Here is a 19,463-nt window from a genome sequence, read left to right as displayed (position 1 = left end):
GGAACAAAAAGGGAGGTGGATAGCTTATTGGTATGCAAAGTTATTGGCTGACCATTTCACTCTCTAGGACAAGGAAAGGTGTCTTGGCGATGATGTGACAAAATAATTAGGGACAAATGACTTACAAGATGAGTTTTGGCAATGAAAAGCAACATAAAACGAACAGAGCTGGAGCAGTATGACGTAGCAGCCACCCCGAGGAGAAAACTAACCTGGTTACCGATTTTATTCTTCCAGCCAGTGGCCAGAATTTGTGACCACAGGTAAGCATCGGAACGTAAATGGACTGATACATTTTTGCTCTCGGCTCATGCTAAAGAAGTTAGCAAATTTCTATCTATCTGACAGTTAACAGCAACTTACAAAGCAACTGTCTGGTAACGCTGCCTTGTTCAACTGAAAAGATGTCCACACGCAACATCCACGAATGATTACTTAAGAGGAGGAAAGGAAAACGTCTACCAAGGCTGAAAACATCAAGTGTGTGCTAAATGGGTGAAAGGACAAACATGGATGTGTTTGTTTAGAACTGACCTGCGTCTCCACCACAGGGGCGGTCTTGGGACCGAGGGGGTTGTTGAGCGCGATGGTGTAGCTGAGCACACGGCTAGTGTTCCCAGTGCTGCTGTCCTGCTGCCACTCACCCACCGAGAGGTCTGAGAGTGAGAGAACATGAGTGTGTGCCCGCAAAGAACAAGATGTGAAAATGAGGTGATAAAAAGACAGGAGGGGAAGGGAATTTATGAATGAAAAACAAAGAGACCACGAGATTCAAAAGGGGTGATGAGAGAGAGAGAGAGAGAGAGAAACAGAGGGAGAGAAAGAGAGAGGGGGAATTAGGTCAATCCACACTCCTTCATAAAAACGGGGAGAAAAAAAAGAAACGCCCCAATTAGAGCAACACAATGTTCCCAAGCAGGCAGGGCCTCCAACAGGGACAGTCACAAGCAGAATCAACTTCACGGCTCTGTCCTCACTTAAACTACCAAAAATGTCACAAAAACACACTTCCTTCAAACCAAGATGACAAGAAACTGATTAAACAATTCTTATGAAGTCATCTGGACCAGCAAAAGAGTAAAAAAAAAAAAAAAAAAAGAAGATAAAAAGGCGGGTTGAGGCGGGTTAACCAAGTGGAAACAACTAGCGTGGCACCCTCATTACGGGCACACCGCGGTGGGCACTTTCTCTCATTGCATCAGTTTTCAAATGATCACACCAGCATTTATCAGCAGGAGTGAAGCGCAGAGGAACCACTGCCTCTAACCTTTTCAAAAGTCACAAGCAGGCTTTTTTTTTTTTTTCCACAGATAACAATCAGGGTGCCAATGTGTTGTGTAATAATTTGATATCTGCAGCTCTAACTTTGCACTATTTTCTGTCGTTTTTGCCCCCATGCTGCTGTAACAACAGCATTTCTGAGTAAGGCATGAATAAAGTTTATCTTATCTTATGACTGGCTTAAGAACGTATCATCCCTAGAACATCAACAGTAAACACCAGGTTCTCGAGTCAGACAATGAGAATGAAACGACATGATAATTCCTCTCACAGCTGCCTTAGTAAGCACTCAACAGCAGACAGCAGGCCCCAACTGTCACTGTCTCAACAAGACAAACTTGCTCTCTTACATCTAATGTTACACAACAAGTTAATGCAAGTTCTGTGCAAGCTGTTAAAGTATATTCTGGGATACAAAGAAGGCGCGTCACATCATCCAAGCGAAACACAATTTAGGGGAAGATCTCTCAGGCATGGGATCCATGACAGTCTAGACAAGACAGGCTTTGATATTTCAACATAATAATAGGTTTGTCATGACAGCAGAGTCTAAAATTAACTTTTTAGACCCCCAGACATTTTGCTTTTCAGCCACTTCAATTTTAAGATTGGAATCTGGGATTTTGCTTAACTATGTGCTTTTCTAGAAACATCTAGGAGTGAAAGAAAAAGGTGACGCAGGTGACGAATTGCACTCTGAGATTCAAAAGCCAGATTTCAGATCCGGCATGACGGCACTTGACTTGAATTAATATTCCTTCAGTAAAAAGAGAGCCTTAATCCAACCATCTGTTTGTTTTTACATACCTGTGAAGTGTCGCTGGGAGAAGAGGTGCTGGATGAAGTGTGTGTCAGCAGAGAAGAGCAGGTCATGCAGCTTGTCAACACTCATACGGACCACAGTGTTGATGTGCAGCCGCCCGTTCAGGTTAGCACAGAACGACTCCACTTCACCTGAGGGTTTACAGACAAACATCCCTTAATACAAGTCTTTTTCTATTAGATTTGTTTGTTATTTTAGTTCCACTTGGTTGTTTTTAGAAGATGTATTCCCCATTTTTCAAGCCTGAGCAGGTTCCACCTGTAAATACAACCAACTGCAATTCAAATATGCAGTTAAATCGCTTACTACATGTCAACATTAAAACAGTGTAATGTTGTGAGAGCGATATTTGATATTTTGATATTCATATTTACACTAGCAGTGATAGCTTTGCACAAATTACTACTGTCTAGCGATGCTTATTCCTGTAAGCGTTAATGCCTGCTGAGCCGGCTCTAGTTGACACAGTGAAATCTGCTTTGAGATCGTCTTTAAACCTCCCAGTACTCACGTCGTTATCTTGTCAGCATGGAGGTCATTCCAGAAACATTATTTGACTGTGCCACAACATCACACATATTCCTAGTTTAATGACATTCATGTTACATTTATGTAGGTGGACTTCACCTTTGAAGAGAATTCTTTGATTTGATTCAGGATTTAATTCCCTGTAATAACTGTATATCCTGGCTTTGTTTCACTTCTCTCTTGTGCACATCTTGTTCTCATGATAACCTGGTGAACCGTGGTTACAGAGGGTCCGCTCAGGAGGAAGAACTCATTATACTATTATATTACTGTATATTATTATTGAGTCCAGGGTTTCCTGCAGCACTTTACAGCTTAGGCGGCCACCTGACCAACAAACGCCTGCTGCCTTAACTAACATCTTTCAAAAAAAAAAAAAGAAAAGAAAAAGATATTGGCCATGTTATTCTGTCCTGCTTTCTTCCTTTCATTCCAAACCGTGACAGACGCCAGTCTCGCCCCTCAGCTGAACGCATTAAAAAAACCTGTCATGAATCGGAAAATAATCAGTGTTTAAAATCTTTAGATACAGAAGGTCTATGTGGTTTGCCTCCAAATTGTGGGATGCATCTGAACAGCGGCATTTGCTGCTTGAACGTCACTGCGCTACGTCTGTCACCTTTCGCCAACATCCGGGAAAACAGGAAAAAGTAAACTTTTTGGGAAGACGTTCATCTGGAAGTTGGATAGCTGAACGACCCTTCTTCCCGTCACACCCGGCCACCTTAACTAACAAAATTTCTGCGGGAAACTCCGGAGTCAACAATAAGTTTCTTGTTTACACCTGCACAAGCATGCGGAGTGTAAACAAACAGTCACGACAAACATGTTTCCAGGAGCATTACTGGTGTCGGAGATAAATTCTGACATTGTGCTCAAACTCGTGTGTAGAAGGAGGTCCTGTTCATTTTAAATTCTATTTTAAATGAAACCTTATTGTCGTTGAAGATGGAGTCAAAGCCTTGGTCAACTCATGATGCACTGGAAAGTCAAATCAAACATTTCTTAAGAGCTAAAATATCTGTTGTACCCATTTATCTACATCTTTCATGAAAAATGAGTTCTGTCATCATTCCGGTGGTGGTCAGACACCTCAACAACACTCACTTTCTTCTTGCGTGTCCGAGGAGTTGCTGGGGTCAGTAGGCAGTTCCTCATCATTTGTGATATCCAGGGAGGAGAGGTTTCCCAGGCTGGTAGCTGGCTGCCTTTTCATTGTCGGCAGCATGTGATTGGCTGACTCAGACAAGCTGTCCCCGCCCTCCTCTAGATTCTGATGCAGCGAGGGGGGAAAAAAAGCAAAGAGGGTTTGCAGGGAAATCACCCCATTGTCATATGACTTAGAGAGGAAAGAGGGCTCAGCTGGGCTGGCCTCGTGTTGATGCCAAGCAGACATACCAGCGCAACTCAAGAGTCAACACAGCACTCCATTTATTCCGTACAGATTCATCTGCCTGCATCAAGATCAGGACTGCAGGGGCAAACGCCACAGCTGCTCACGAGCAGAACAACAACAAACTACTCCTCAATGTCTACAAATTCTGTTCTATTTTTTCACATTTCTTTTTGACTTTTACTCCAAAAGTATAACCTTTCAGTTTACTTTTTCCCTCAAGTGTGGTTTAAGCACTGATGAAAACATATTTGTTTGAAGTCGAGCACTTTGCCTTCCCTATGTCTTTGAAAGCTTCTATGGAAATGCAAATAAAGCGAGATACTTTTGCAATTCAGGGTGTGTTTTTAAACAGAGCAGCTATTTGAAATCAGTCAACAGAAAACTGTCAAAAAGTACGTACAGTAGATTGGAATAAGTAGGAATCAGGCCAAAAGTTTCAAAACAGGTCATTTTTTACTAGTTAATGAGTAAAATAATTCCTGCAGAAAGATTTGAAGTATTAAATTTCAACAACTAGTAACCACTAACGCAGTGGATACTTGAGCTGATGTACAGACCAGATATGTATATCAAATACATGTTGAATCATGGCCAGTTATACCATTATATAGTTGCAAACTTCTGACAGAATCCATCAAATCTGTCAATGACCAATGATCCCGATGCAATTAAATGAAAATGAAAAAAAAAAATCTACTAATAATGCATGGCCTATGTTTTTTTTTTTTTTTTAAATACTCTAAGATTAGAACACTCACTAGAGAGGCAGAGGCAGAGCCTGGGGCTGAAGCATTAGTGGAGCCTGGGCCTGAAGCGTTGGTGGGAGTGGTGGATGGAGGCGAGCTGTGAGAGTTAGGTGGACTGGGCTCAAGGGGGTCAGAACTGAGTCTGCGCCCGGATGAGGAAGGCACCTCTATGGGCAAACAGGAGGCAGAAGAAGGAGGAGAGGAGCCCACGACGTTGGTAGCGGAGGGAGGGCTGGCTTGACTGCAGGGCACCAGAGGTGGAAGAGAGCTGCCCGAGGAGGGAACCGAAACTGAGCTCAGGTCCAGCAGATCTGTAACTGATACTGACTCATCTCCTGGCCTGGATGACGGAGCAATAGGAAGTGAAAGAAACACATAGAGAGAAAGAAAGTCACATTGTGAATCCAGCGTTTGTGAAAGAACTTGGATAATTGATAAATTTGGCACTGAACAAAGTTCCCATCCACAGCAACATTTCTGAACTATTGCCCTTAAACCTAGGCCCACTAGGAGCCCTTAAGATCGCCGTAGCACAGAAAGACAGCCTAAATATTATACTTAATCAATATATGTTCAGTTTTGCCATGTCAGCTCAGTGTGAGTCTCCAAGGAATTTCCTTCTCATCCAAGTTCACAGTTATGTCACTCCTCAGCTGTTCATTCACCATTGAGATTCTGCAACACTGCTGTAAAAATGACCCTGCCGTTACCACGCACAAAACGCCACAAGTCTTCCCTCAGCATGTGAATTTGTGCAAGAGCAAGCGCTCTAAATGAGCCGTTACACCTACCGTTTTACACAGATGTAGATTCAGCGCTGTTCTGCCTGATCATTCAGTCTCTGTGCATTAGCATACAGACAGCGAGGCCTGACAGCAGAACAACATTACACCACCTGCCCTGGTCTCTCTGTGTGTGTGGGGGTGTGTGTCACCCAGTGTGAAACACACCCAACACAGGAGAAACCAGTGAAAACAATTTTACTCAAGTTGACAATTTGTCACAGTACTGCGGGTGCAACAAAAGCTTCCAGTGGAGTGTTTATCCATCTCAAACCAAACCTGGACAGACGCTGGCCTGGCTTTACAAGACTCATACTGACTCTGAAACGATTGTACATTATTTTAAAGAAAAGAAGTTGGAAGACTAATACAAAGTGTTTATTAGATTCAAAGACACTTAAATCTTATAATTAAAAAACACAAATTTGGAATATAATCCACAGAGTACATAGGAGTCTATTTTTTCCCCCATTTTCCCAGTGTATTCAGAAAACTTTAGAATAAATCTAAACAAATATATATAATACAATATATATAAAACAAACACTGACAACATAAGAGAGGAAACATATTCCTTCTCTTGTCTGCAAAGAGAAGCTTGTTTTTAAGTCATGTCTGAACATCTCTCCTCCTGTCAGACCAAAGCTGAAGCAAACAACTAACTTTCAATTGTTTAGAATGTTAACAAGTATCAGCATATTTATCACAAGTATAAATAAATATAAATAAATCAGGCCTCATTTTTACAAATTCAAACTTACAGTAAGCCGTTCATGTGTTCGGCAGTAGGGGAGACATAGTCATCGTCTTCACTCGTGAGGCCCAGTTCAGTGCCGTAACACTGGTGCACAATGTGCCACAATTCTTTGGGAGACAGAGACTGCAAAATAAACACAAAGACACATTCAAATGTGGCTTTGTTGCCAACTACAAACATATTGCTGATTTTAAAACACAACAGTCCTCTAATCATGTATGGTGTATTCCCTACTCTGGGATGCCTCTGATAATTCTGCAACATTGTGTGGGTGGGTTTATTGGTTCCCTGTTCCCTCAATACTAATCATTTCTGAAATCGGGGACATTCAACCACATAGGACAGGGTTACTGGATCATCTGGAAAATATGGTGGAAAAATGCAAAGTAATCTTTGTTTTTTTTTTAGAGTTTTCAAGGGTGAGCGTATTTACTTCATGTGTCTTTAGCGTTTGTGTGTGTTAGATTCTAGCTTTGCGGCTCATTGGGATGTTTTGAACCACCAGTTGCTGCAGCTCTGTTGCATGTCAGTGAGGTACTTTTAACAGGTTTCCAGTCTCTTATACAGTATCCTCTATGTGCTTTTGTGTTATTTTTGACTAATTTTTCAAGGTTTTCTTTGCCTTTTAACCTATTCAGGGACTTGCTAGAGAAATGAGCCTTTTGGCAAAATCTATTATCGATCATTTCATGTTCATGTTAAACACCTACGTTGTTCCTGATAAATACTCCAATAAGTGTGAGGAAAAAAAGAACACCTGTAGGTGAGACAGGAAGTCACTTTCATACACATTTAAGGTTCTGTCAGCCTCTGCTGGGTTGTGCTTGGGTAGGCTGCTGATATATTTCAGCATCAGTAACATCCAAATTCATCTCTGTGTACAAACTCAGCAAATTACAGTGATTTCAACTGTTCTGCCAAGGATCTCCTGCCTCTTGACACTGTGTTCTATTCTGAGAGGTTAAATGCTGTCGCTGCCACACCAGGCAATGGCAATAGCTGCCAGAAGGACGGAAGAAGAGGATGTACCTTGTCCATCAGTGCGTTCTGCCAAAGGCGGAAAATCATCATGAAGCTGCGATCCCTCGCTCCGAAAGATGTGAAGAAATGCTGATAGGGTGAATGTCAATGAGGCAGGAAGGAAGGGAAGAAGAAAGGAAACATTACAAAGCAAGAAAATGTGATGGTGGATTCGAGAAATGGGTTCAGTGGGGATGTTTAATTTGTCACAGTCAGTAGATACACAATCGAGCCAGCTCATCTCAATATGCGTCACTCGTAAAAATCTGTTATCTAAAGCAGAAATCAATACTCTTTTGTTGTTGAAGCAGCAGTTAACGGTTACGTATACAACGGAAATAATTGGGTCATTTCTGCTCAAGTCCCACCTTCTCATTGTCTGTGCTGATCTGGATGGCGTTGGGGATGAGCTTGGCGGTCTTCTCCTTGGTCATAGAGGTGACGTCTTTCAGCAGGATAGTAATCTATAAAGAGGTGGTGTACAAATGATTATGTCCCACCAAAAATTCCTACTGCCTCTGGGTCCTTCAACACACCACAGGTGTGCATATCGGTGTGGACATCGAGAGAGACTGAACGGTTGCTGGTGTGTGCGTCACTTGAGATGTGAGCTGGTGTGTTTTGTCCCATTGTGTTGCACTCTGATGATGGTTGTGTTTGTTCGTGGATGTATTTTGATGACAACAGTCCTGTTTTGAATGTTGTTCATGTAGAAATGACTGCGAGCTAACAGACAGAGCTGGCTGTAAGCGAGTAGCAGTGAGCTTGTGTGTTAAGAGGTTGTTTGCTTATTCTGCGCTGATTCTTTTACAGCCTGTTGTGTTATTATCTCTTTTGATTACTGATCATTTGTGTTATTGTTCTCATGTTAGTAAAAAGTTTGGACCTTAGTCCTGGACTCTGTTTTTCTCATTCTGCACCATCTGAACATTACAAGTGTCCTGACCCGACACTCTGAAGTGATTGCTGCCACCCCTGATAATTACAGTCTCTCATACATGTGGACACAGATATATTGTGTGTAAGCTTCACTCTGTATTTCTGTGTGTGACACTCTTATCTCACTAAGGGCTTTAGTGCATCTGCATTAATCTGTAAAACAGCACATTTAAAGCACCTCTTATCTCATCGCAGGTGTGGCATTAACCAGTTTACAGTAGGTGTGAGTTCGGCTGTGCGTGTGTGGATGTGTGCCCAGTGTGTGCACGGCTTACAGTGGTCTCCCAGCGGAAGATGTTACTGTAGAAACAAAGCCAATTCTCTGACAGATACAGACGGCCCTGAAGCAGAATGTCCTTCTGCAGAGCACAAGAGTAGTCTGAGGAAGCACCAAACAGAAAAAGGTCAGATGGCTGGAGGACACCTGCTACAATCAACAGTCCGAAAGGCTGCAACTCATGAAAGAAAGCTAAGATTCAAGAAGCTCTCCAGTGTGGATCTATTCAACGCCAACATGTCCCTCATATTTATGGGTTACACTCACCCACTATAAGCCGCTCTGTATCAGGAAGTTTCTTAAAGATTTTGCGAAAATCCTCATTCCGCTGTTTGTATGTAGGACTGAGAACCTGAGGGAGGGGACAGGAGAATACAGTATTCTACCTCACAAATACCCTGAATTTCATTCAACGCCAGTGTATTTATCTACAGGATGAACAAAATAATTCTTCAGCCTCAATCCAGTTGATGCAAATATATTCTGGATTAATTTTAAGATAAGATAAACCTTTAATCGTCCCACAGTGGGGAAATTTAACACTGTTACAGCAGCAAGAACAAAGGCATAAATAAACATAAATAGTACGAGAAGATAAATAAGAGGGGTGTGCAAATGTACAAAAATAAGTGTGCAAATATACAAAAATCAGTAATATATAAAAGTAATACACAAAAAGTAAAAGAGGAAGACGTATGTACAGCAGTGGAGTATGCACAGTCTTAAGTGGTGGAGTATGTACCATCTTAAATATATATTTTCACAGACAAAAGTCAAGTAACGTTGATTTAAAGAAGCTAACAAGGGTAGTTAACAAGGGTAATTAACATGTACTTACATTGTACCAGCTTTGCATTTTCTGTAAAAAAAAACCAACAAAAAACAACAGCATTTGTTAGTGACATACTCTCCATCAAATCAGTACAGCACAAGCTTTATATAGGTATATAAATATCTATCAGCTTACATTTTTTGAGAGAAGTATGAAAACTTGTATGACTGTTATCCTGCCAGTCCTGTCTGTTTGCCAAGTCTGTTTGATGCAACCTTGAGCATCCTCTCGTGTCAAAACCATAAACACTTCTCCATTTTCAAGAAAGGCACGCACCACCAAGCAGCTGTAATTAAAAAAGTCCTGAGCGCAACTGTCGCGCACGAAATTGACAATAACCTCACTAACCTTGACTGAATTTACAATAACCTCAACGAAAAACTTCACTTTTACTTTTGAGAGACTAGTTGGTATTTTTGCTGATACTTTTCTCATGTGATTCAGACACACATACATATCAAACAAGCTGGGCTCTTTGATAAAATGATCTTACGCAAAATTTTCTTTTGCAGTATGGGACTTTTTTTAGCACTCAATTCAACCACTCAGGCCCACTCGGATTTTGATGTTACAAAAAGGTACACCAGAGTGGTCAGGAGAGAGGAGTTACAAGCAGCCACCTGTTTTCTCTCTCCCTGTGACACTAAACTGGTAAATGGACAGTATTTATATTGCACATTCCTGCCTTTGTGGTACTCACAGCACTTAAAATTGTCTCATTCACAAACTGGCGGGTGGAGGCGCCCATGAAGGGTGCCACCCTACTCACCAGGAGCCATCAAAATTGAGGAATAAAAAAAGTCTGCAAACAATCAGGGTTTTGCACATGTTCTGTATGTCCCCCTGCATTATTAACCCCCCCCCCCCCCCCCAAAAAAACAAAAACAAAAACAGTGCACACTTAAGGGGGTATCATCAAGGTATTGGGACAAGTTTATGCTGTTGTCCATTTTTCTTGGACATTTTTTGAATTTCAGGGGATGACAGTCTGATTGCAACCAGCTGTAGGAGGGCATACTGCCAGATTTGCAGACATACTTGAGTCAATGAATCAAGTCTTCCCTGTTCAATGACAGCAGTTCAATTATATGGCCTCACTGAGCGATCGCTAAAGCTCGACTGCAACTGTGCACTTACATCCACCGACTCACAATTCCTCTCATATTGCATAGTGAACAGCAATGCTTTAGCCCCCCTCTAGAACATTCATCAATCAGAATTCCGAGTTACCTTCGCATTTCGGCTGAAGTGTCGGGAAGCAATCGGATAGGCAGACGTGAGGGAGGAGGCGGAGGGTATGGAGGGCAGGGGGCTATCTGAGCCACCTCCACCACTGCTCTTCTCTCCCCCCCCTTCACTCTCACTGGCCCTGCCACCTCCAAGGACCCTGCGCCGCAAGGAGGGAGAGCTGCCAGGAGTGCTGCGTGGAGAATTACTGGCTGTACTGGAGACAGAAAAGGGACAGTTTTAGCCAAGAAAGAACATTAGAAATTCTGTCATGGATCATGCTGAATTTCGCTCAGCAGAGCCTTTAATGTCAAGCTATGAGGAAAGGCTGCAAGCGTTTCCTATTGGGTAACAGCATGTTATCTCACTCTACTTACAGAAGAGCAGAGAAAATGGCTATGCAAGGCCAGTGTTATCTTATCTTATTTTGACTGACACAGCAGCCAGACGGCTGAGGTATTCAAAGCCATTAAGTTACGGGTCAGACAGTCTAAGTGTCGGTTTTCTCTAAAATAAAAATGAATTCAGTCCTTTCATAATAATTTGTTTCAAAGCATTTGTTTTGTAATTAAAGACCTGGGTCAAGTCAGAAACCTGAATCAAAGGCATAGATAAAGCTTCTCAGTTGCCTCGCCTGGACTGAAGAAGCGATGTGGTCAGCTGACAGAGATGTAAATTGAACTCAACTGAAATTAAATTTTCTTATTTTTGCTCAAGTGATAATGATGTGATAAACCTTTTGGGTTATTTGGTGGTGGAAACCAGGAAATAAGCAATACGAAGACAAAACTTATTTATCACATAACAAACTGATTTGTTTGGTTAGTTTGAAGGAGCAAGCCAACGTTTTGGGAACCACACAATGTCCACCAATGTTTCAGCTACACAAACACATCGATTCCCATCTCTCCTCTTTGAGTTCATTCCGGGGCTCAAGACCCTCACCGGACACTGGCTGCTATGAAAATGACAGCGGAGCGCAGGAGCAAACTGTCTCGATCATCAAATACACAATTCTCCAAAACAGCAGTTCTGCTTTACATTCACTTTTAAAAAAGACAGAAAATTACAAGACGTTGTTATTTTAGAATTGGATACAATACTGGAATAACTTTTCTGTCCAGGCGTGGTCCTCAAAAGCTCCATCGTAAAATCACTAAACAAATCAAAACATTTGTCGACAACGATATGCTGCTACTAATCATGGCGGACTTTGTAGGAGAGGATGAGGAGGATTACCGCTGGACAAACCAAGACCCCAATCCTGATCTATTTGAACCAGAATACAAACAGAGGAGGAACTGAAGGGTTTGGACACTGAGATAGCAAGATGAGACAGACGCCTCCGATCATCAAAGCTTACCAGGAAGAATCCTGATTGACAAACAAACCACCGTCAGGGCGAATGTGACTCGTGATGTGATACTGAATTGGGAATATTGGGATCAGGTGCCAATATTGACAATATTCACAGACTGGCTGATTTCATTCACTGATCATAAAGATCGTTAGATACATTCCGTACAATGCTTGAGCTGAATAATGAATCCACTATGACATAAAATGAGACCTGTCACCGATCGATGCAATTCAAATAAATTAAAAATGAGATTGATTACTTAAATAGATTTGAGTGTATTTTTTGCTATTCTTGGAAGACGTGCTATGTGGTACAGTACAGCCTCATGATGTAACTGGAAGCATAAATAACAATAACGGCGTTCACCATCAACAACAAAAAAAAGCTCTGATGAACATATCAGAAGTGGAAAAATTAATCCAGAATCAGATGGGAATTTTAAGTAAAATTTAGATTGGTGCATCTCCTGCATTCATCTTCACGGATATAATCCAATCACTACGCTTTGCCTTTTAGAGAGCGAGTGACTCAGTGACGAAATAAGTAACCCTATTCGTGGCCCTCTGGCCCCAGCTCTGACCTCTGGCGCCGCGGCCAAAAAGTTGCAGTAAAATTACTGCTCAGACCTTTACATTCCACTGAAGTCATGAGAGACTTTTTCCCAGTTTAGTTAGCATATATGAAAATAATCCTGAAATTATTAAACTATTCAATCCTGCCACGTTCAGTGGAAGCATAATGAGTCAGAATGCATGAGTGAGACACTGTAAATAGGCTTGTTGTGCTGTCAGCCCGGGGTGACCAGGACACCAAGAGATGGGAATCTGTGTCAGCAAGTGTTTACAGGGGCTAAATCCGTCACAAATCTAACAGACCATCAGGCAGCATTGCCAGTAATTTCTACACAAGCTATGTAGCCATCTCTCTTGGGGATTCACCCTATCTCCCTTCACATATTCATGCCAACACACACATATACACAAGCACATCCTCAGCAGCAGCTACTGCTAAGCTAGCACACCGGCTAACTTACCCCTCCACCCCCCACCAAAACACAAAACAACCCCGGTTCAAATCAACTCCTTTGCAAAATTACATTAACTTCACTACACCAAAGTTAAACACGTCATCTTACGGAACAATTGTGTAACCAGTTTAATTTACAAAGCCACGGCGAGGATGCAGGCTGTTGTGATCGATGGAAGGGGTTGACGGGGTGGGGGCGTCAGAATGACCGCCGACAGGATGGACGTGAGCAGATCAGGTTTTGCACATCGAACATGACACCATCGGCTGCACGCTTTCACGTCACCTCTAAAACCCTGGAATCACCGGGATTTGAAGACGAGATGTGACTCATCTGACCAACACCAGGCGTCAGCGATGCGAGGACCCCCCCCCCCCCCAAAAAAAAAAAAAATTATACCAACAAAGAATTTCAACAATTTCGCAACAACGGAGGCTCCTCGGGTCACTTACTCGAACATGTCATGAGGTGTTTGTTGTCCAGCTGATGTCCACGGAAAAAAAAAACACGTTGTTGCTCACTACTGTGTCAATATGGCATCGGTGGTGTGTGTGTGTGTGTGTGTGAGAGTGTGTGTAGCTAAAACGAGCCAGACGCTACAGGGGTGTGTGTGTGTGTCCGCTCTGCTGCCTTGATTTCTTCGCTCAGCTTCGGTGCAGAAATCCTCCACCGTCCTTCGGTCGAATGTTAAAGTCCCATCGTGGTATCTGCACTTTGCAGCCACGTACCGGACCAGCGGACAACCGTGCCGTTTTCAGGACCCGGTTACGGGCTGCAGTTCCTGCGTCCATCCGTAATCCCCTTTGCTGACAGGGAGGGGGGGCGGGAGGAGGAGCAGGGAGGAGGCGGCTCCATGTGCTGACAATGAGGCCTTGCTGGTTTTTTTGTAGCGAGGTGGTGCTGAACTGGGGGGGGGGGGGGGGGCAGATAAGTCAACCTGAGGGGATGTTCGTCCGCAGTCAGCGGGACCTCAACCTCCCGAACAGCGGGGACACTGTTGTCTTCACCGCCAATGTCTTATCTTTGAGCCTGGCTGATGCTTGCAGGCTACACCAGCACAGGCTTCTTCTGTTTGTCCTCTTGCACTGATGCAAACTGAAGCCTTCGTACTGACGGATCTTACCCCAATTTATTTGCATCGGAACAAAAATGAAACCTGTGTGTCTTGTATGTCTCTTTTTTTGTTTGTTTTGCACTGTCGACTAAACTGACCAGAGAGGAAACTAACTGGTGGCCACACATTCACTGGTTATTTGCCAGTTTAGTGATGTAGTTACATAGAAGTTATAGAGTTATAGAGAACTACTGTATCAGATTTGTTATATACATTCACATGAATAGCTGTAGATGGGGTTGCAATATCCATCACTACATCACATCCGTGTCACACATATGTAACTTTTTTTAAAGTGGTGTGGCTGATACACGCATCACACATCCGCCCAGTAGCGATGCAGAACCGTTTAAAAGAAATAAAAAAGCGAAACAAAACCGTGCACAGCTAGAAGGTTCAACAGACATGTAAACTGCAATTGATGAGGAAATGACGATACCAATCCATAAGAGGATGTAAGTTTCCCAACTGTTTCAGAAATAATGACATTTGTTTACAAAAAAAAAAAAAATTCGCAAGGTTTTCGGCGTGTAAAAAAAGGCAATCTCAACATCGGTCGATATATCATTATGTATCCATAGATGGAGGCCATGGGTTTCTTCTCACAGTTAAAATACTTATTTTTGTGTGAAATAATTCAATATTAAAATTAATTAATTTAAACCTGAGGGTCAATGTAAAACAAAACGTGCCTTTTATTCCTGCTTTACGGATGTAAAAAATTCCTTTTCTAGATTCATCCGTGGCCCACGCTACATTCCTCCATCCTGCTTCGTGGAAATCAGCTCGGCTGTTGAGTGTAATTCTGACAGATAAACCAACGGGCCAAAGTGAAAACGTCACATTCTTGGAAATAACAAATGAATGCATCTTTAAAAAGATTAACCAGTTTATGTCGTAGTTGATAACACTTCTCTCTCTTTTTTTGCACCACCGTCTCAAGACGACAAAACAACATCGTCGTCATAACATTAATTGGCTCAGTCAGCTTCCTCACTGCAGTATTTTTGTACAAAACCAGTTAATCGCCGTGTTCAATAAATATATTGTAATTTTATTGTAAGTAGAGACCGTGGCTGGCTGTAGTGATTCCACCTGGCCAAAGCACAGAGCCCACCCAATCCCTTAACCCCAAATCTCTGTCCATCCCACTGGATTAGAGTCCACATCATAATCCATGCTGGGCTGAGCTAGGCCCACATCTCCACCATTCTGTTTCCCTCTGTGTAATCTGCTTTTCTGAGGTTCACCGATGGCCTATAATAAAGCTAGACTTGACCAAGTAGTCGATGAGAGAGGGGCAAGAAACGAGACTGAAAATATCTCAGATGCAGGGCCACGCATGTACAGGATTTAAGACGTAAACACGCTCCTCATCTGTCCTTACTTCCTGGACTGATAAAAAAAAAAAACCTCTTATTTCAACAGCAGCGGAAGTGACAGAGATGAATGAATTTGATTTGACGATCAGATGAATGTATTTGGATGAATTAAAAAAACAAAAACAAAAAAAAAACCGCTGGCCCAAAATCAAAACATTTTCGATTTAAAGGGATTAAAATCTATAGAAATCCTGCAGTGTGATGTCGCAGATGAGCAATTTTTTTCACAGTATCAGAAGATGGCAACACACTTGCAATTAGTCTTCCTCAGGGTTTCCACGAGGAGGGAAAATGTTTACATTTACTTAAATACATAAAACGTACAAAGATATCTTAGCAGTCACCTGAAAGGTCACAAGAAAGCTGTATTGAAAGAGTGCAAGGTACAAGTGACCAGGGTTTGGTTGTTCAAGATTTTCATGAAAGGATACGGCCAAAAATCACACAAGCGAACAAGGAACCACAAAGCTGTGCAATGGGCAGGAGCTTCAAACCCAGAACCGTCCCACCATGAGTCCACAGTGCTGCTAAGCTGCTCCGCCTTCCTTGCCGCCATGTTTACATCCAAATAAGCACAACAAAATATCAGTTTAAGTCATAATTAAGCCTTAAGCTGCACTGTGACAAATGCATTTCTGCTAGTTGCGCAAAGCTAATGAATGCAACTGTACATTACCGAATCTGATGACGGAGACAACCACGAGGTAATTAAAAAAAAAAAAAAAGTACAAACGGATCTCAAACAGACCATTTTAAGAGAGAACAAGTTGTGTAGTTAATGGGTGAAAATCTAGAAACTGTGACGGATCCATCAGATACAGTTACACATTTAATAACCAGATACAATTATGTACTTACAACCAACGTTCTACGCGGAAAAACTCTAAAATACCCAATCAGCAGAGTGGATCAGCGATTCACCTCAGTCAAGGTAGTAATTTTAGCTAATCAAAAGTAGATAATCCTAAACAAATTCTTTTAATACCTTAGGTGAGAAAATAACTTGGTAGAACTAAAACTGAAGCTCAAATCCAACGCTCATGGCTCATTCAGTGGTTATGCTTAGATGCATCTTGGGAGTTTTCTGTGTCCAATTAAAATATCATAACTGCAAGAAGGGAGTTTCCACCAGGCTAACTGGGACAATGCCAGGAGCCTCACACGACCATATAAAGAATTTTTTTTTAACAGAAGGAGTTGAAATATGGGAAATTAATGTAGGGTTACTTTACTTGCAAATATGAAAAATGTTATGATGGGTTTGCTTGCTGTGGCTGAAGATGACGATGGCAAGTGCAGATGAGATTAAAAGCAATACTTCAGCCTTTCAAGTGCTCAAAGACATTTTTCTCTCCTGCATTGCCCCCCCCCCCCTTCTTTCTCTAAGCTGCTGTGAATGATATGGACAGTTTTGCTGTTTTTTTGTTGTTGTTAGCAGTCTGTCACAATTTGCTTGAGGCTGGTAGGATTGTTTTAAGTTAACTGCTCCAAAACACCACTGTTTAACAAGATACATATTTGGCAAAGACACATATCTGCCACAACGCCTTGCTTTACACCCACATTTTTATCAGGGACAGCTATGTTACCTGAAGTTAGACCACTCTGGACAAGCGATCCCACCAGATGCACCTAGGCATCTTTAAGATGCCACCCAGACACGCTAGTGCTAATACAGTTTTACATCACTCTTGTGGTTTATCTGATCTATTGTATGCATAAACCTTTACATTTTTCTCATAGATGATTAATCTCAAATGAGAAGCGTGTGATAGGATTTTTACAACGCGGTCTAAACCCAAATCTGCTTAATAGAAATGCATATTATAACCTGCAATTTTCAAAACGATTTAAATAGTCATGGTCAAGACCTGGACCGTTGGTTTCACCACGCAAAACAATGTAACTGGGTCAATAAAATGATGTGTAAATGAAGAGTACAAGGGCACAGCTGTTCATATGGAGCACAGGAGAGAATCACCCTCTGCTTGTCCTCTGTAGCACACTGCAGTGGTGCCCAGAACCTCCTGTGATTGGGCTCACATGACATCATCAGACTCAGGGCGTCCTTCCATTGGCAGAGAGTGATGTCATGCTTCAGAGGATGGATAAATGGGACATGAACCCCGCCTCTAGCTTCTTGTGACTGTGTCCCGGCTCTGTTTTTTCCCCTCGCTGCCAAAACAGCAGTCTCACTTTCTTTGTTTACAGTTTATGTAACACAGTGTTTCATGTATTTAAAAGAGGACATTTGCTCTAAAGCCTTACAAAATACACTTAAAGTACCTCTCAGCTGAAGGTCATATGCATACGTATGCACACTTTTTGTTTAATTGCTGAAATTCTACCATCTGACCGTTGGCTTGCTTTCTGATGTCCCTGCAGACCATGAATCAACTCAGCTTAATCAGGATTTTAACTGTGTAATCTGTCCTCTCTCGTTTTAGCCATTAGCTAATTAACTCCAGCCTGTTCCAAAATAGTTGACCTCACTGTGGCATTTGAGAAAAGTCAACCAAGTGTAAATCTTTCTGATGTAAGCCCCCCCCCCCTTTTTTTTTCTTTTTTAAATTTCCACCAGCAAATACTACTCACTCCACTCCTGGGTTACTCACTCCATTAATTTCAGGCAAATCGGGTCTGCGTGGACCTGAATGCAAATTGGCAGAGGAGTTACTGAGCGTAAATACTCCTGAGACAGTCAAACATAGTGCTGACAGTGTGGACCCGGTGTTCTAAGCCACTGAACCTTATGTGAAGGTGCTGCTGTAAGATAAGTGAACCCAGCCTCAAAGAGAGAACCGTCCACTGCATTAATGAAGATGAAAACTCATTAATTTAGTTGCTCTTTTAATTTAGTATCTGGAACTAACCTGCAGCTGTCCCAGTCAGAGTCTCTGTTGAGCAGGCTCCTGAGGGACCAACGGGAGCGGCGGCTGGGAGAGGGGCTACGAGACCAGGAGCGAGCTGGTGGGAGGAGGAGATCCTGAGAAGGGCTGTCCTGACCCTGCTCTTCCCCATCTATATGAACGGAGGGTGAGGGGTTCTGGTTTTGAACAGGGCCCTTGTCCCCAGTCTCCTCTATTACAATTTGTGGTGTGTCACCCCAGCTCGGCATGCAGTTCTGCTCTTCTGCATTTCGTTTCTTGGTCCGGGTCCTGCTGCGGTGAGACCGACTTAGGCGACTGGAGCGTGTCAGTTTGGGGCTGGGTGAGCGAGACCAGGACTCTGTATCTGAGGATGGCGGTAGAACTGTCAATGTTGGGACGGGGATGGCCTGAGCCAGCGTGATTCCTTCTGGTCTCCCAGGAGAGGACATCGTCATATTCAGAGCTTCCAAGGGATCAATTTTCAGGAAGAGATCGTTGCATCTTTAGGGTTGAAACTGACTGACTAAAAAGTCATTCATGCTCCCGTTTAATGTGTCCTTGTAAAAGCATGTGTAAAGGCATGAAGTCCACCTTCATCAAGGTAAATCAGCTCTGACTTATTTAGTAACATTAAAATGAGTAAGCATTCACCCATTTCCTGTGCTGCTCATCAAACATCGTCAAATTACACAATTAACAGACTCCACAACTACAGAACCGCTCGCAAGTTAATGATGGAGCTCCTTCATGGTCAAAGGGGGGGGGGGGGGGGGGGGGTTCAATGTATGCCAGGATCTGTGATTTAGGGTCTTCAGGCAATCCATTTCCAATTGTAGAAGTGCTGGCTAAAAACAAAGATGCTCCACCATTCTCTCTCTCTGTGTTTAGTCGGGGGCCTCAACACTTCCTTCTTGCACTGTCGGCTGTCACTCCTTCATCAGTTCTCCTCTGTTTGGCAGACTTCAAGCTTGCATTTGCATAATCGGGCTCATCTTTGCAATAGCTGAACGCTCAAAGACAGATTAATGTCTGGAAGTAAACACCTGAGAAGTAAAAAAGAGCAGAAACTTTGCACTGAAACTGCAGGAGTAAATCTAATTAG

The 19,463-nt window shown here is 42.5% G+C and overlaps 1 protein-coding gene across 6 annotated transcripts in view; it reads right to left on the bottom strand.

The window, feature by feature from the left end:
• The window catches only part of gramd1a (GRAM domain containing 1A), a 32,093-nt gene that overhangs the window by 9,010 nt on the left and 3,620 nt on the right, over positions 1-19,463 (bottom strand). For 4 of the 6 annotated variants that reach the window (XR_015118521.1, XR_015118520.1, XM_086217907.1 and 1 more), the window contains 12 exons: positions 18,365-19,404; positions 10,612-10,825; positions 9,388-9,408; positions 8,817-8,901; positions 8,548-8,651; positions 7,702-7,797; positions 7,343-7,423; positions 6,318-6,436; positions 4,787-5,114; positions 3,740-3,905; positions 2,089-2,235; positions 535-656 (listed from right to left, as the gene is read on the bottom strand). Coding sequence is in view for 4 of the 6 variants with exons in the window: in XM_086217907.1 (XP_086074033.1) it covers positions 535-656; positions 2,089-2,235; positions 3,740-3,905; positions 4,787-5,114; positions 6,318-6,436; positions 7,343-7,423; positions 7,702-7,797; positions 8,548-8,651; positions 8,817-8,901; positions 9,388-9,408; positions 10,612-10,825; positions 18,365-18,816 (1,935 nt within the window). In the remaining 2 variants the exon portion in view is untranslated. Of the gene's footprint in view, positions 1-534; positions 657-2,088; positions 2,236-3,739; positions 3,906-4,786; positions 5,115-6,317; positions 6,437-7,342; positions 7,424-7,701; positions 7,798-8,547; positions 8,652-8,816; positions 8,902-9,387; positions 9,409-10,611; positions 10,826-13,447; positions 13,798-18,364; positions 19,405-19,463 lie in introns of those variants that run through there. The other 2 variants (XM_086217910.1, XM_086217909.1) reach the window with 2 other exon arrangements.

Source organism: Aulostomus chinensis, chromosome 11, assembly GCF_037954235.1.
Source record: "Aulostomus chinensis isolate RoL2024-O1b breed Wild chromosome 11, RoL_Achi_v1.0, whole genome shotgun sequence".
Taxonomy (NCBI): domain Eukaryota; kingdom Metazoa; phylum Chordata; class Actinopteri; order Syngnathiformes; family Aulostomidae; genus Aulostomus; species Aulostomus chinensis.
The sequence above is the reverse complement of the archived record's forward strand: the minus strand, read 5'-3'. Positions and strand labels throughout refer to the sequence as shown.